Source organism: Pieris brassicae, chromosome 2 (genome assembly GCF_905147105.1).
Source record: "Pieris brassicae chromosome 2, ilPieBrab1.1, whole genome shotgun sequence".
Taxonomy (NCBI): domain Eukaryota; kingdom Metazoa; phylum Arthropoda; class Insecta; order Lepidoptera; family Pieridae; genus Pieris; species Pieris brassicae.
In genome coordinates, this window is record NC_059666.1 from 12,704,857 (window position 1) to 12,722,005 (window position 17,149).

The 17,149-nt window shown below is 30.8% G+C and overlaps 2 protein-coding genes across 6 annotated transcripts; one reads left to right on the plus strand and one right to left on the minus strand.

Moving 5' to 3' along the window:
• Positions 1 to 2,102: 2,102 nt before the first annotated feature.
• Positions 2,103 to 10,648, plus strand: LOC123720352 (poly(A) polymerase type 3). 3 transcript variants are annotated; one of them, XR_006756051.1, is made up of 15 exons: positions 2,103 to 2,216; positions 3,650 to 3,846; positions 4,363 to 4,592; positions 4,837 to 4,944; positions 5,196 to 5,307; positions 5,702 to 5,860; positions 6,033 to 6,244; positions 6,365 to 6,485; positions 6,647 to 6,823; positions 7,012 to 7,119; positions 7,308 to 7,357; positions 7,628 to 7,789; positions 8,092 to 8,241; positions 8,474 to 8,830; positions 9,141 to 10,648. XR_006756051.1 is itself a non-coding variant. In XM_045676917.1 (14 exons), the coding sequence occupies exons 2-14, from the start codon at positions 3,708 to 3,710 to the stop codon at positions 8,648 to 8,650; spliced, it is 1,905 nt and encodes a 634-aa protein (XP_045532873.1). In that variant the 5' UTR covers positions 2,103 to 2,216; positions 3,650 to 3,707; the 3' UTR covers positions 8,651 to 10,648. The 3 variants fall into 3 exon arrangements, 2 of the variants coding, with proteins under 2 accessions (XP_045532873.1, XP_045532874.1); XM_045676917.1 differs by having other exon boundaries at positions 8,474 to 10,648; XM_045676918.1 differs by having other exon boundaries at positions 7,317 to 7,357; positions 8,474 to 10,648.
• Positions 10,649 to 10,716: 68 nt separating this feature from the next.
• On the minus strand, positions 10,717 to 17,124 carry LOC123720760 (zinc finger protein 879-like). 3 transcript variants are annotated; one of them, XM_045677514.1, is made up of 8 exons: positions 17,047 to 17,124; positions 16,744 to 16,937; positions 16,166 to 16,633; positions 15,579 to 15,919; positions 15,306 to 15,453; positions 14,923 to 15,060; positions 14,686 to 14,835; positions 10,717 to 10,862 (listed from the first exon to the last, which is right to left on the minus strand). In XM_045677514.1, the coding sequence occupies exons 2-8, from the start codon at positions 16,930 to 16,932 to the stop codon at positions 10,860 to 10,862; spliced, it is 1,437 nt and encodes a 478-aa protein (XP_045533470.1). In that variant the 5' UTR covers positions 16,933 to 16,937; positions 17,047 to 17,124; the 3' UTR covers positions 10,717 to 10,859. The 3 variants fall into 3 exon arrangements, with proteins under 3 accessions (XP_045533470.1, XP_045533469.1, XP_045533471.1); XM_045677513.1 differs by lacking the exon at positions 17,047 to 17,124 and having other exon boundaries at positions 16,744 to 16,986; XM_045677515.1 differs by lacking the exons at positions 16,744 to 16,937; positions 17,047 to 17,124 and having other exon boundaries at positions 15,579 to 15,833; positions 16,166 to 16,220.
• Between the last annotated feature and the right edge of the window lie 25 nt (positions 17,125 to 17,149).

Consider the following 17,149-nt stretch of genomic DNA (forward strand, 5'->3'; position numbering starts at 1 on the left):
GAAATAATTGCCTTGACAATAACAATATACTTATCTGTTATGGTCTTCTGAATTGATCTTCTCTTAACATATATATTAATAAGATCACTATATTGTGAAAGTATTTAAAATTACATAAAGCATTACACAAGGGGATTCCTAATAAGTCATAAATTAATGAAACCTAGTTATTGAACTAAAATAATACCAAACATAATGCAATCATAGTTAGATCCAAAAAGTGAATGGAATACTTTTATTGCTATTTTATTTACTTTATAGTATTTATATAGTGCTTATTATATAGATATAGTGCTTATTCATTCTTGCACACAATAGATTAAAATGGTTAATATGTATAGTATGTTTATCAATCATTTAGAGACACATAGTATTTTATATAAACTTATAATATTTATTGTAAAGCTAAATGAAGGAGTATTATTGTGGCCAAAAAATAAACAGTTAAATCTTTATGATATTAGATCAATTGCAGTGGTACTTAGTTCCACTTGCAATTCTCATAATTAGGTGATGATGATTTATTTAATATTTCAGCTGTATGCTACAGTGAACACTTTCTATTCTATGATATTTGACACATTTGATTTTCTATGTATAGCTCATATTCATCATATTCAGATGTTTAAATATTATTAATATTTTGTTGTATTTATTATTAAAAAAATTATATTGTACAATTAACACAATTTAGTAGTTCCTACTATACTGTGTTCTTCTGATTAAGTAACAATATATTATATTATACTAGACAATGGCATAACCACTAAAGCAATGATTGAGGAATCCTCATATGACACATATACACTCAATGATTTAATGAATATGACGTTTGATCGATTTGTATTGCATGTTTCGGTAAGATGCAACGACGTGCAAGTCATATTCATCAAATAACAGCATCTAGAGACTTACCTTGAAAATAGGACGAGGGTGCCTGGGCTGCGAGGGGGCTGCAGCCGTGGTCGTAGCTGGAGCTGGAGAAGACGTCACATGGTCTGCCGGTAACGATTCGGGAACAGTTTGCAACGTCGGCCGCATAGTTGTAGACATTTTTCAGGATAACTTTACACCACGCTATGCAAAATTCACTGCTCGCATCCTCTGCGTGATCTCTATCAACTGGCCTAAGCCCGAGGTCTTAGCACTTTACAAAATATATGACACAACTACGCCCATCTAACCGCATTTTAAGCTATAAAATACATAATGGTCTTACACATGACCGACAGGACACAACGGGAATACCTACTTCACTTTCACGTAATAAGCTAACGTACGTCGAGATTGAAAACGGAAATAGACACGCAAAAAACTATTAGAAAGCTTTCAGTACCTTCTGCTGTCATATAAACACTAGCAAATAAATCGGCGTTTTGGGCATTTAACACCTACAAAAAACGATAAATATAACGCGAACAACCTAAACTATTATTACTAAATTGACTATGAATATAATGTTCTTTAATTTAAATACTAATTATTTAAAGATATTATATTAAACGCGACGAAATTCCGCTTATTATTCTTTTAGAGTCACTCTCAAGATGGCGGATTTACTTACTCGTAAATGAGCACAAGGCTGACACGAAAACATCAACCGGCTCTCTATCAATCCCTTTTTTTGATGCAGAATAAAAAGAGACAGCTATAGGTGATAAACTTCGATTCCTATTTGTCGTGGGTCGCTCTTTACTGATACGTCAGAAACATAAGAGTTGCCATTACTAAAAATTATTATTAGCGTAATTTGGGCATGCGCACTAAACTGTATATAAATTAAAATACGTTGTATATATTTTATATCAAAAGCATAAAAATTAATAAAATAGTTTTATTAGATAATTTTATTTTACTAAATTTATACCTTAATTTCCGTTCCACATATTAGTCATAGTTAACTAGCGTATACATATAGTGGAAATGATTTAAGGGATAAATCTTGGTTTATTTAGTAACGTTTAGTTACACAATTTATTAAAATTTCATTTTAAATATTGGTTACTTTTTTGGCACCACAGAGTAGTCATATACAAACAGTGCATCGAGGCTGCTTTTAATATGGCAATAATATACAGCGCCATTTTATTAAAAATGGTTGGCTTGTTGTTGGCGACTGTTGGGTGATTGTTTAGCAAAAGATGTTTATTACTTTGCTAGTCGTTGCAGTGACTAGTCGTGTAAATTCAGTGCTTGTTTTATGTGTTAATTAATTGGTAAGTACTCATTGGCATGTGCCTCCTATATTATAGCGGTTAGTGTAACGTAATAACATTGTTAAATGCAACGTGAGCCTCCTTTTCTTAAAACCAAGTCATGTTATTTTTTCAATCAGTAGGTTATTTTAGTAGTTATCTATTTTTGGTTGTATGGATATATTGCATCAAAATTCGAGGTTTTAAAGTGTTTAATTATCTTTCATACGATGACCTTAAAAAGAACAAAAAGGTCTTGAAGAATAAGGATTCTGTTTCCGTGATTTTCGAGGTTTTTCTTGTGTATCTTTATTACGGCCTCTGTTCACCTTCGTAAGTGTAAGTGTTTAGTGAAAATACAATTACTATGCACTAAGAATTAATAGGTGAATGAACTTATAATTTACCTACGAAATATACCACTCTTTAATTCTACCAACCTTAGTAATACAAACATTAATTTATTCTTTAATGAAACATGAGTCTTAAATATTTACAATGACTTTATAGATAAACGATAAAGCTTTAGAAATTAATGCAATATGTTTTTTACAACTTAAAAGTATTTATTTATGTAAAAGATGCCTCAAGTTGCCCACAAGTACAAACAATATAAATCTTCATGTAATTTCAGGGAGACATACCTAAGAATAGTTTTTAAGTTATAACTATTTCCCCTCTACAAGTTTCTTTGTGTCACCCTAATACTAAAATTATCCTTTGTAGGGTGAAACATTCTTTAAAAACCATTAATAGAATAAAATTTTGAGCTAGTTTGTGTGTTGCTATAAATTCAGTATAAAATATATAGTGGTGCTAAGAAAGTGCATATTTTCTGGTGTTTTAAAGAGTTGTTATATGAAAATAAACCTGAACTGTATGGAAAACAATATAAACCATAATCAAGTCATTTCAAGATGTTAGGGAGTCTGATGGTAAATTCTATGGAGTTTATACTGTATATACCACTCATAATAGAATAATGTAGTCATAAATATAAAAAGTAGATTTTTACAAAACTATAACTGTTTATTTAAAGTAATATTCTTCAAAATCTTTCATTCTTTTATATAAATACAATTATAAAGTTTATATACAGTTTATATCCTTTGTTTATTGATTTCTTGTTCTTGTAATTTATGATATTGTGGCTAAGATCTATAAAATCAATGTTAAAATTATACAAAGTTACAAGTCTTGTTTGTAGAGTTAAATTTCATATTAACATACCACATAATGAGCTATATGTATGTCTTTAACAGTTAACAGGGACATAATGTAGTTATAAAATATTAAAATTGTTATTTGGGTATAATGTAGTTTTAACTAGTTAATTACACTCTTATTATTCTTAAATATATAGTATTTTCATAAATTCATAATTAGCATATTTAATTAGTGCATCATACAATAACTATCATATACTGTAATTCATAGTTTTTATAATTTTGCAGACATATGCTTACAGCTAAAAGACAGCTTGCTATCCCATCCTAGTAAAGGAATAGTCTTATGAAGTTAGTCAAGATGTGGCCAGCTTCACAGTATTCACACACTAACAACCAAAACCAAAATAACTCAAAAGGAAATGAACATCAGAACCAACAGAACTTGAAAACTTTGGGAATGACCTCTGCTATTTCTATGGCAGGTATGTATTACTTTTTCTTTTTTTTTCTTTCTTTGAATCCCTAAAATAAAATAAAATTATATATATCACTTTCTAAAAAATATATAATTATTATTGAAGTCTAGTTTGAAACCAGAAAATACATCCTTTATTACAAACTATTTTATGAGCAGTCATTTTATAGAACTTTTATTGATAGGGATGAGTTTAATAGATTCAAGCAAACAAAAACTTTTTTTTTATATTTAGTTAAGATCAGAATAGTGTTACATATTAACTGAGTTATGTGGCACTGTAGTGACTAATAAATAAAGAATAATAGCTTAAAAAAATCTTAATAAGCATTGCCAAAAGTAATTAGTAATTCACTTTAATAAATGGATAATATCATTAGCTAATTATCATTGTTTCAAATGACAGCTTTGTTGTAAACTACATAGTATTTAATTTTAAAAAAGTCAATTAAATACTTTTTCATTAGCAAATGAGACCTATTTGACTATATAATAATAATATTAAACATAATCAAAATTTCAGGTCCAAAGCAGATTGACATTGATAAAACTAATGAACTTAAAAATTCTTTGTCACCGTATGGAGTGTTTGAGTCTGAGGGTGAGATGCATCATCGTATGGAGGTGCTGGGAGCATTGCATCGACTGGTGCGCCAATGGATTAGGGATGAGTCCTTAAGGAAGAATATGCCACCAAGCGTGGCAGATACTGTTGGAGGCAATATTTATACATTTGGGTCTTATAGGCTAGGGGTAAGTTTGTTACTTAACAACTCGCTCAATATATATTTATAAATGTTGCCATGTTATATTTAGTTTTGTCTATTAAAAATACATCTACAGGTATTTAAATATCTACTTGTGAAAAGCATGTTTAGTAATAAACTAAACATTATTTTTTTTAATTTGGTTTTAACATTTGAACAAATATTTCTAGGTACATAACATTCAAAATGTGATAAAAATCCTGCTAATGTCCAAAATTTATATTTTGTAGGTACATCACAGGGGTGCGGATATAGATGCACTATGTGTTGCTCCAAGGCATATTGATAGATCCGATTACTTTCAGTCTTTCTATGATCTACTGAAACAACAGCCACAGGTATTTATCATCTATGTTATGCTTGCTTTTAAAAAATTTCACCATAATGTAAAGAAAAATATAAATTCAAAATCAATTTACATTACTTGGTATCTATTTCTTCACTTTTAATCCTACCAAAGGAATATGGACATGGAAACATTTCAGTGTTATATAATAGATCTTCTTTGTGTAGAAGTAGTAGATATAATACATAATCCACTGGCTCTAGTGGACATTGACAAAAATCCTTCTAACCATATTATTTTCAGGTGAAAGATTTGCGCGCAGTAGAAGATGCATTTGTGCCTGTTATTAAGATGAACTTTGATGGAATAGAGATTGATTTGCTCTTTGCTCGACTTGCTTTAAAGGAAATACCTGGTATGTCATACATTTCTATAGTTTGTTTCTGATTCGATTATTTCTTTAATTTATTCATGTTATAAAGATGCAATACACACCTATTAAACTGTATTTATTGAGAAAGGTTATGATGGCACAGAGGCCACAGTATATAATATATTCCTCTTCTGTGTGTCACAAGTTATTCTTAAAAAGTGATTTATTTTAAATTTTGTGTTAATTGTATTGTAATATAATTGTGTTTTAATACTTTTCATAACGATAGAGCTGCCGTCTTCTGTACTTTTTTTTTATTTGGAATTTGTATTATATAAAACAGATCGGAAGTTACAGAGTATGTTGATTACAACATAATCAAAAAGTAGCATTAACACAGGTTTATACAAAGACTTATTTATGTATTTTCTTCCAGATTCGTTCGACCTGCGAGATGACATGCTACTGAAGAATCTGGACCAAAAATGCGTGAGATCACTAAACGGTTGCCGCGTAACAGACGAAATTTTGCGTCTAGTGCCTAATATTAATAATTTTCGGTTGACATTAAGGGCTATCAAGCTATGGGCGAAACGTAAGTAATAATGTATATCATTAAATATAAACCTTAACATTATGTTAATTTGGTTAATGAATATCATATATATGTTAGTAACTTATGTATATATTTTCAAAGATTTTTGACGACATAAAAAAACCACACACATTAATTATATAGTTATTTTTTTCTTATTTATTAATTACAGGTCACGGTATCTACTCAAACACATTGGGTTATCTGGGAGGTGTGTCTTGGGCTATGTTAGTTGCCCGAACATGCCAACTCTATCCAAATGCATTACCAGCCACATTGGTCCACAAATTCTTTCTTGTATTCAGCCAATGGAAATGGCCACAACCGGTTCTTCTAAAACAACCCGATTCAGTCAACCTTGGATTTCCTGTATGGGACCCACGGGTAAGATTTAAGAGTACTAATATCATTTTAAATGAATAGTGTTATATGTATATAAAAAATCTTTTAGTCTGCGATATAAAAAGATTTTTTTTTAGAAAATTAAATGCATTTTTTATTCAGGTCAATATGTCTGATCGTTTCCATCTGATGCCGATCATCACACCAGCCTACCCGCAGCAAAACTCAACCTTCAACGTATCAGCTTCCACAAGAACTGTGATCATGGAAGAATTTAGACTTGGTAAGACCTTATAAAACCTAGAATTATGTAACTAGCTTTTGAGTGTTTTCTCTTAACTTGCTCTTGTAATAAGTCTATTATGTGTATTTTCATACAGAAATAGAAATTACTATTTTAATTCCTCTTTAGCAATTTCTTTTAATTTTAAATAAATATTTCAGGTTTAGCAATAACAGACGAAATAATGTTGGGAAAATGTGGTTGGGAGAAGTTATTTGAAGCACCAAACTTTTTCCTAAGATACAAGCACTTCATTGTGTTGCTAGCATCCTCTGCCAATGGAGATGATCAGTTGCAATGGTGTGGCCTTATTGAGAGCAAGATCAGACATCTTATAAGTAAGTTTTTCACATGATAGTTTAAAAAGTATAATAATTGCACCAGTTTAACTGCCTATTTTCATCAGTGTTGACACAATGTGACAAAAAGATACAAAAATGGTATTTGTTTTGTTAAATTGTTTATTCTCAATATTATTCTTCATAATGTAACATCAATTTATTTATAACATCATTTTACATTACAGCGACCCTAGAAAGGAATCAACACATAACAATAGCGCACGTGAACCCTGAGTGCTATAACTCCGTGCCATTGAACACCAATAATGGACAACCCCTAGCCTTACCACCGGGTGAGATAAATACTTCCATTATTTAATATTTCACTCAATTAATATTTGTTTATTTAAAAAGTATTTCTGCGGATTTATCTGGTAACAAAATTTGTAGCCTATAACTTTATTATTAACTAGTACAATATTTTTTAAATGTTAAAATTTAAATGCTTGTATGTATTTGTTAAATGTTATTGAAATTTTAGGTACTCCAGTACCCTCAAACGTGGATGTGGAAGTCAAAAAGAATGAAAATGTAAGTATTATAAATTTATTATGAAATAAATCTGTTAGTTTAGTAAATCAAATGAATATTTTGTAATACCGAAACGGACATTCTAAATATCGTTTCTTTATTAAAAATAGTCTTATAGTGTAAAAAAGCGTGTAGAGTTATAATAGGATATAAATAAACTTTGCTGAAGTTGTTTTTCGCTGATGATTTATATATGTAATATAATTTATAAAATATGCTGTACTTGTAGTATTTTGGTTATTTGACCTAATAAGCAATATTTGTCTTCAGGGAGAGGTGATGCCCAACTTATGTTCAATGTGGTTCATTGGTTTAGTTTTTGACAAGACAAATGTGAATGTTGACTTGACACATGACATTTTGTCATTCACAAAGGTCGTTCACTATCAAGCTGAAACCACCAATATGTTAAGAGAAGGAATGACCATTGAGGTTAGTATATTTCCATCTATTTTATATTTTAACATCATAAATTGTTAAAGACAAAAAATAATAATGACTATAGAAAACGATTGTGACCGTAACACAATCTAGGATAATTAAGACTTGTTTCTATTATTGATTCATAATAAATATTGGACCCATTACAAATATTAAAAGTAAGATTCAAGAATTAGACTTGCCTGAAAATACATGAGAGATAAAATTTTAGTATGTTCATAATGTATTGAAGGAAACAGTTTAAAATTAAAAATTTCACGCATTTGTGTGATATTAACATACATTATTTGCAGGCAAGACACGTGAGACGCAAACAATTGCACCAATATCTATCTCCGTCGCTGATAAAACGAGAAAGAACTACTTCAGGCGCTAAGCGTAAGCAGGACAGCAATGCACAACCGGCACCGCTTAAGAAATCGAAACGACTATCTGAGAGTAGCGTAAGTACATTTATTATATTTCTTACGGGCCCAGTGTCTTCTACTATTCGTAGAGTACACCTTGTTTGAGTAATATTGATAAAGAATTGTTACTATACTTAAAAACTTAGGAATATAGGGTTATTTGTAGAATTTTAACTGCTGAAAAAAGTTATCACAGAAAATAAATTTTTGCACCAATTTTTAACACATACTGACAAACTAAATTTAATGTGTTCATAAAACATTGCAGACGGACGAAGTTAGCATATTGTCCTACAACGAAGACTCAAACTCATCAAACGTGTATGAGGTGAACATTCAAAATGGAAATGCCTCAAATCATTCCCAAGAAGACAGAAAATCTGCAGAAAAGCCTCTCAGTCCTCCGGAGCACCCTTCCACGTCAAACACGATTGCTTGTACGTAGCAGTATGAAGCGTGGCGGAAACGGTTCATATATGGACCCCACGTCAAAAACCGTGTTAAGCGTATCTAAGTGACACATAGTGACACTTAATGAAGTGTAGTGACAGTGATAAAACACTATAAATGAAATCTCATTTAGTGGAAAAGTGAATTGACACTTGTGCAATTATTAACTTATTTGGTAAGTGTAGACTTTGGGATGTGTATTTCTTTTTTACGTTGCATTTTAGGTAGATTGAGAAAATTTTAGAAATGAGTTTTTGTGAGAGTATGGTATGTAAATCAAGTTTTTTTTTAATTGCTTTAAACACGTGAATGGTGAGAAATTACTTTTTAAGAACATAATTAAGTACCATCGCACTATTTGTCCCAACAGTTATCAAAACTAATATCTTTTCCACTAACACCATACATAGATACATACTCAAGCAGAACTAAAATTAAAAAAAAAACAATGGTGGGTGAAATCTTTGTGGGTATTTGCATTTCAGATGAGGCCGACATGACAGGACATCCACCACGTAAGTTACGTAGATATAACTCTTGCTATTAATATTATGGGATTAATGTTAATTTATTATGAATTTTTTTGTATATGACAGGTTTCTAATTTAAGAGGGTTTTAAAAATCAATTAAGGTTTGTAACTCTCTAATATAATTCCTAAAACTAGGACTAAAATTTTCTTTCTTGTTTTATCTCTTCTGTATCTTGCAACATGTTTGTAACCTATCACATGTGCTAGTTGCCAGTATATATTTTAATTCAATCTTAAATTAACAACAATCCCATCCTTTGAACAATATGGTTTGTCTTAAATTCTTATATTGTCATAATTAGACAAATCATGGGGTGTTTGACTATTTTTATAGTTTATTGGACACATATTGTCCAAGATGTTTTCAATAGTTCACGAATTTATTTTAATGAATATATTTCACATTTAAACGCCAATTAGTACAAACATATAGAATTGTTAATTTTTCAGTATTAAACTAGGTACTACTGGAATAAATTTTTGTTATGCTCAAGTGAAATGCAATACATAGATTATTTGCATAAAGATAGAACTCTCTACCTTACCTTAATGTAAGTTCCTTAACTGAAATAAATACTATCACTAATTTATCTTTAGTCAAACAATAAGGAATGTTTAAAAATCTCTATTTGCATATGAAAGTTATACATATACTTGGCCATTACCTTTGCTTACTATTCTTTTCAAATAGGTAATGGATTTAATAAGGAAAAATTAACACTTCATTTTCTGTTCAAGTTATTGATATTATATAATTGTCTGCCTATATTTCACCGATTCACTTGTAAATAGTCATTACTCACTTTTATTCTACTAATAATATAAATGTATTTGCAATATTTTCAATCTGCTCGGAATATTTACATAGACAAGTTGCTTCTAAAGATTTGCAGCTTTGTCCATAAATAAATGTATCTAGAATGGGCTGTCAGGTAAATTTAAAACCCATTAATTTATTTAACTTTTTATGTAGAAAATAAATACCTGTTATTTATATATTTAAATTTGATTACTGATATAAATTTTTGGTATCTAAAATCCAAATAGCAAAGCAAACAAGGTTTGAATTAGTTTTTCGAATTAAGAAAAAATAGAGCTTCCGTCTAAAAATACAATGACTTAACATTATAAGCTAAAATAAATTAAATTAGTTTGAAATATTGCAAATATATAAAGCTTATGTAATGTGTAATTTACCTTGTAATTATCCTGTTTAGACAAAATGTCAAATTTTTGTATATTTTGTTTTACTGCAAATATTGAAAATTACATATTCTTACGAAATTTTAATAAGTGCAGGGCGCGGTCGCGTTTTTAACTGCATATTATTTAAGAAATTTTATTGTCTTAACAGGTAAAAAAATTAAAACATTACATTTGCAAACTTTATTAAGAAGAATGATTCCATTTAGACTGTAAGACTACATATTATAAGGACTTATTGTAATTTGTATATATGATAGCAAATTCGTTATAAAATAATGATAAAAAATATATATATATATATATAAAAAAAATAAAAAAAATAAATGTATATATAAAAAAAGGCAATTGTTGTTTTTTTTACCTTCCTCAAAAATTTATTTTCATTTTAAATTACATAAATTTTCAAATTCAATGAAAAATTATTGCTATATTTCTGTTGAATTCAAACAGTTGGAGTGATGCTGATGTCACTGAAAAATAAACAAATTACACATTTTACTTGAATGTATAGATAATAAAGAAAATATGGCTGTGTCAAATATCTAGTTTTTCAATTATTATTGTTATACCTTAATCGTCAAGCCGCAATATCAATTAATATCCATAACCAACTAAAGTAGCTAACAGAAATACTGACTATTTCTTACAAATCTTGAACCACCTACATTGTCTTCTACAGAATCAGAACAACTCGTTTTGGTCGAGTAATTAATCCATCAGTATGATTTAATGTTTTTAATCCTGTTAAACATTAGTTTAACAGTTATGTAGTACGAAGCGATAATATTTCTGGTACTACATAATTTTGTAATTGTTTACTTTAGATTTTGTGATAAAGTAACGTGTTTAGTGTGAAACAACTGCATATTACGAAATTGACAGATTGTATATCATACAATATATTTTAATTTGTTGTTTGGTGCATTAAAATAAAATGTTTATTGTGGAATATAAGATACAGATATCACTTATCCACGTCATTAAATTTAAATCAGTAGACATCCCTACTCATCGGCAAAGAAGACGGAGGGTGTAGCTCTCGGTACTCTTTTAGAATAACAAATCATAAAAATGACGATGGCAAACAACACTTATTTTAAAATAAATATCGCAAATTAATAAAACAACAAGGTAGCCTGTCTAGCACTAGTCCTCTTATCAACTGAATAATCGTTAACTTAATAGTAAGTTTTTTTACACAGCTTTTCTTTAAAACATTTATTAAAAGGCAAAGAACATACATAATATTTTTTTTTTATATATTGCGAGGGAAAGTATATATATTAATTTCCTTGAATTTATCTCTCAGAGATTCCCTACATTTTAAATTATAGATTGCACGAATAGCTCTCTTCCGCAAGATGAAAATAATTTCGACATCAGCAACGTGACAGCAGCTGTGAAAGTAACGAAAATAAACAAGTCTAGCTGTATAGACATCAGTTAGTGAGCGAATCCTTTTAAACGTGTTAGCTGTAGAACTAAGTCTTCGTCAATCCGTTATTATGAGAGGACCACTGAAGTTTTGAATCCATAGTGATTCCAAGAAATACAGTTGTATCATCCAGATTCAATTCCTCAGAATTTATAATTGATCTAGAATCCATAACTTTTGCATTTTTGCACAAAATGTAATAGATTTCGTTGTTTTTTGGATTAAGCAGAAGGTTATTTATACTAAACCAATGGACATTCGAAGAATGTGCACATTGTCATAATTTGTTACTTGTCGTTTGATTTTAAAAATCAAGGATTTATCATCAGCAAACAATACTATCCCATGTTTTTTCTATACGATGGAGGTAGATCATTTTTATAAACAAGAAAGGGGACAGGTCCAAGAATTTAACCCTGTGGTGCCCCTATATTTACTGCCGACCCAGAGGACATCTTTCCATTCACTTTAACCTTCTGAGTTCTACCGTGTAAGTAGGGAGACAGAAGATTCAGTGCGGTATTCTTGATGCCATAGTGACGGAGTTTCCCGATTAAGGTCTGGTTTTGGACACAATCAAATGCTTTGGATAAGTCGCAGAAAACACCTAAAGCGTCATGCGACAACTCCCAATCCCTAACTATATATCTATATAGCGACCCTTGGTAAAACTGAACTGACTATTATGTAATAATTTGTTTACGTTAAAATGACTAGTTCATTTAATACAGGATTTTTAAATATTAGGTCCGTACATATGAAATTGGCGTTTTGTCGTACTGGCCACTTGGACCTCAAATACCTCCTATTTGGTTAGGAATTTCAAATTCAAATTTGTACAGCTATTTACTCATGTATTTGTGCTTCGATGACCGTCATTCATTTGTTTTTTTCTGTTTGCGTCACTCATTTTACAAAATGGAAAACTTAAAGTATCGCATTATTTACGAGTACAAGTTCCGCCGTGGCACTAGTGCTGCGGAAACGACTCGAATGGTGAATGATGTGTATGGCGGTCATGTTGCAAAAGAAAACACAGTTCGTTTTTGGTTTCAACGTTTTCGTTCTGGAAATTTCGACCTGCAGAACAAGCCCCGTGGACGGCCTGAGACCCAAGTTGATAATGAAGTATTGAAGGCTATTGTGGAAGCGGATCCATCGCAAACCACGTCCGAGTTAGCTGCAGGCGGCGTTAGTAATAAAACTGTTTTAATTCACTTGAAGCAAATTGGGAAGATTAAAATGCTTGAAAGGTGGGTACCTCACGAATTGACTGAAGCAAACCGGCAAACGCGCGTCGACTGCTGCGTTACATTACTGAACCGGCACAATAATGAAGGTATTTTAAACCGAATCATTACCTGTGATGAAAAATGGATTCTTTACGATAATCGGAAGCGCTCAGCGCAATGGTTGGATCCTGGCCAACCAGCCAAATCCTGCCCCAAGCGAAAATTAACCCCAAAAAAGTTACTTGTAAGCGTTTGGCGGCCTAGTGCCGGTATTGTTCATTGCAGTTTTCTCAAATCTAGCCAGACTTACGGCTGATGTCTATTGTCAGCAATTGCAAACCATGATGGAAAAGCTAGCGGCTAAACAACCTAGGCTGGTCAATCGCTCCACGCCACTGCTACTTCACGACAACGCTAGACCACACACTGCACAACAGACGGCTACCAAATTAGAAGAGCTTCAAATGTCTAAGACATCCTCCGTACTCCCCGGACCTTGCTCCAACAGATTACAATTTTTTTCGAAATTTGGACAACTTCTTGCAAGGGAAAAAATTTAACTCTGATGGGGCAGTCCAAATCGCCTTCACAGATTTTATTGATTCCCGTCCGACTGTTTTTTTAGTAAAGGGATCAATGAACTACCTATGAGATGGCAAAAGTGCATAGAAAACAATGGTTCATACTTTGATTAATTAAATATATTATGTTTAAAAATATTCGGCTTTTTGTTCCTCCCATACAAAACGCCAATTTCATATGTAAGGACCTAATATTTTACTACAAGTAGATAGGTACAGAAATTGGTCTAAAGTTACTGGCTTCGGACATACTACCTGCTTTAATGGAATTACATTACTATGTTTGAAACTCGCCCCTTTCAATACAATTTTTAAAAATTATAGCTAAATGGGAAGCAATTATATCAATTATACTACTAATGACTTTTACAGAAATACCCCAAGGATCAGTAGTGTTTATAATGTCTATGGTTTTTATTACTTAACTATATCGTCGACACCAATGGGTGGAAATGTAAAACTTGCACGTTTACATTATCTTTGAGGAACGATTCAGCGAGGGCGGGAGATGATCGAAGAGATTTAGTGGTCGAAATTGGAATCTCAGAAAAGTACCTACCAAAGGTAATTACTATCTTTTCGTTAGATTTGATTATAGTGTTATTATCATGTAACACTACACACTTGCATTCGTTATATTTACATTGTATAAGTTTTTCAAATGGTTAACCGTACTACTACATTTAAGAAAATTAAATGTATTTTCTTATCTATGCCACACATTTGGTATTGCGAGAGTATAGCGTACAATTGGTCGTTCTACCAGCGCGATATAAATATTAGCAACTGATTATGTTCAATTTCCTACACACTCCGCAACATATGCGCACACCTATAGTAGTGTTAGACATTAACGAGAAACGCCATTACACACAAAAAACTAATGAACATGCTGAAACGTAATTTTTATTTTGCCGTGTGATATAATTCCTAATTATTTAAAAAATAAATATAACTATTTGGCTACCGTTCTATAAACACAAAGGGAAATACAGTTTATTTTTAAAATTTTCTATATTTACTCTTCTAAAAAGTATCTACTTACTAAATCATTGATATTTTTTCCTGCTTCTAAATTAAAGACCTTATCTTGTATGGCAATGCTCAACTCTTGAATTGGGACAGTTTTCGTTTTCCAGTACACATTTTGATATTTTGGAGGGCGTTGACAACGTTTGTTCGACTTCAGATGTACCTACAATAAATTATAACGAAATAATTGAAATATAATAAGTAGTAATAATACTTAAAAACAAAGTGGAATATTAAAATCTATATGCACCTTCTTAATATGAGTATTGACCATAGACCTCAAATGAAAGAGGGCAGGACAGAGTGGACAGCGTCGCGTAGGCGCCGTGTGCGCACATAACGCGTGCTGATTGCGACGATTTACTGTTACAAAGTTCCTTCCACACACCTTTGAAAAAGTATTACATCAAATTTGTTACTCTCTTTGGGTATTTCAAAATTCAGTTAAATGAAAACTAAATAATAAAAATCAGCAATGTCACTATTGTATAACACAATAAAAGGGAATTCAATACATGTTGAAGAAATTATGAGTAGTCTTTGTAGCTCAACTAAATATTTGCTAGATTTAGAAAATTATCTAAAAGGCCATTTATAAAGAGTTTTATAAATTTAAGCATGAAGGATACATACTTCACACACATACGGTCTCTCATTAGTATGCAATCGTTCATGGAACATCAATGTACGTTCATGTTTAAATGACTTCCCACATTGACAGCATGTGAATGAGCTCCGTTTGCCATGCTTTCTTACATCTATTGCTTTATCTGTTGAGTTTCTGAAAAGAATATTGCTTCTATTTGGTAATGCAATGTTTAGAGTCTTAATGATTCCACAGACCTAAAAACTTAATTCTATTTGAAATGGAATGGTTGCAAATTTAATATAATTATAATAACTTACATCTTGTTCATATAATATTCATGTTTTCTTATATGCGCCTCAAATGACCCCTCTCCCTTATACATCTTTCCACAATAGTAACAAGTATAATTTTTTACATGTGTTGTTATATTATGTTCCTCCAAAGTGTTGTCGCTTTCAAAAATAAGTCCACAAATTTCACAAATATGACCTTGATCTGTTTTTATAAGTTTTTTTATATTTTCATGCCATTTTAAATGATTAATTACACCATTTCTGCCTCTGAATGTCATACTGCATAGATCACAAATGTATAAATTAGTGTGCGTTTGTATGTGAAATTTGTAGTCTCCTTCATCTTCTATGCATGCATTACAAACCTAGAATTTTTTTTTTACTTTATTTAAGCAAACTTACGTAAGCAAGTAGAACACAGTTAAATAAAACTTGTCTAACATGAATTTATGACATTATACCTGTACCTTTTAGAGTGTTGGTGTTATAGTATCATATAGGATAGCAAGCTATAAACACTTTATTAGGCTACACACAGGGTCAATAAACAGCAAAAAAAAACATGTTGATTATAAACTTATCTAAACAAAAATGACACAATAAAAATATACCTTGCAAATATGAATATCTGTTCCATGTTCCATTCTCATATGTTCTTTAAGTTTTCCAAGCATTCTATACTTTGCTGGACACTGCGTACATTGTTCAGATATCATGGGCTTTCTTTTCCAAGATCTCCGTTGCTTTAGTTGGACTACACTCTTTACTGCCCCAGCATTAGACTTTTCCGACTTACATAATAGTCTTCCATTTATTTTCATAATGCTTTTTATGTTGTCTTTTATGTTTTGTTTTGTTTCTGGATCCAAATATTTTTTTGCATAGAGTATATTGGGTAATACAACAATGGTTGGTTCACTCATTAGCTCAGACTTATTTACTGAAAGTTGAGATGTTAATTCTGTTACATAAAAATCCCATATGTTTCTACTATTACTAACCAGTGTATAGAATTTATATGTAGCTGTTGCTAGCTTCAAACATTTTAAACAAACCCTATCATTGCTTGTAAGGTTGAGCTGAAAATAGAAATTATTATTATACATTTATTCAATAAAATATTAGTCAAAACGAGAATAAAATATCAAAAAATAATGCATTTAATATAATTTGATTTCTACAAACAAACCTTAGTATTACATATATTTTTCAACAATTGTTCAACGGAAAACTCTTCATCTTCATTGCAAATAGTTGTGAAAACATTTTCAGAAATTGTGCCTTCTACCGACTCAAAACATACTATACAAAATTGCTCACTAGGTGAACCGTTTATTAGAGCTTTGATAATATCCTTTGCTTCTACTCTTTGTGACATTTTCCCTGAAATAATGTAAGATAATAAAATTTGTAATCATTTTGTTAAATATAATACAACAATAACAAAGCACAGCTGTACAAAATATATAAAATAAATAGGATGCGTTCTTACTTTTAAATTTCAATTCCACTTTCGATACAAAAAGCAAGGAATATAGAAAATGAAGTTGATGTATGGAGTGTACGCATCCTTTACTGACTATTGACTACAGATG

What these genes read in the sequence shown, in the direction of transcription:
- LOC123720352 (XM_045676917.1), top strand. Translation starts at nt 3,708, where the DNA reads ATGAAGTTAGTCAAGATGTGGCCAGCTTCACAGTATTCACACACTAAC. An exon ending in ACCCCTAGCCTTACCACCGG is followed by an intron (nt 7,120 to 7,307) that starts GTGAGATAAATA and finishes TTGAAATTTTAG; the next exon opens with GTACTCCAGTACCCTCAAAC. An exon ending in AACGACTATCTGAGAGTAGC is followed by an intron (nt 8,242 to 8,473) that starts GTAAGTACATTT and finishes AAAACATTGCAG; the next exon opens with ACGGACGAAGTTAGCATATT.
- LOC123720760 (XM_045677514.1), bottom strand. Translation starts at nt 16,932, where the DNA reads ATGTCACAAAGAGTAGAAGCAAAGGATATTATCAAAGCTCTAATAAAC. An exon ending in CAGATATTCATATTTGCAAG is followed by an intron (nt 15,920 to 16,165) that starts GTATATTTTTAT and finishes AAAAAATTCTAG; the next exon opens with GTTTGTAATGCATGCATAGA. An exon ending in GAATATTATATGAACAAGAT is followed by an intron (nt 15,454 to 15,578) that starts GTAAGTTATTAT and finishes TATTCTTTTCAG; the next exon opens with AAACTCAACAGATAAAGCAA.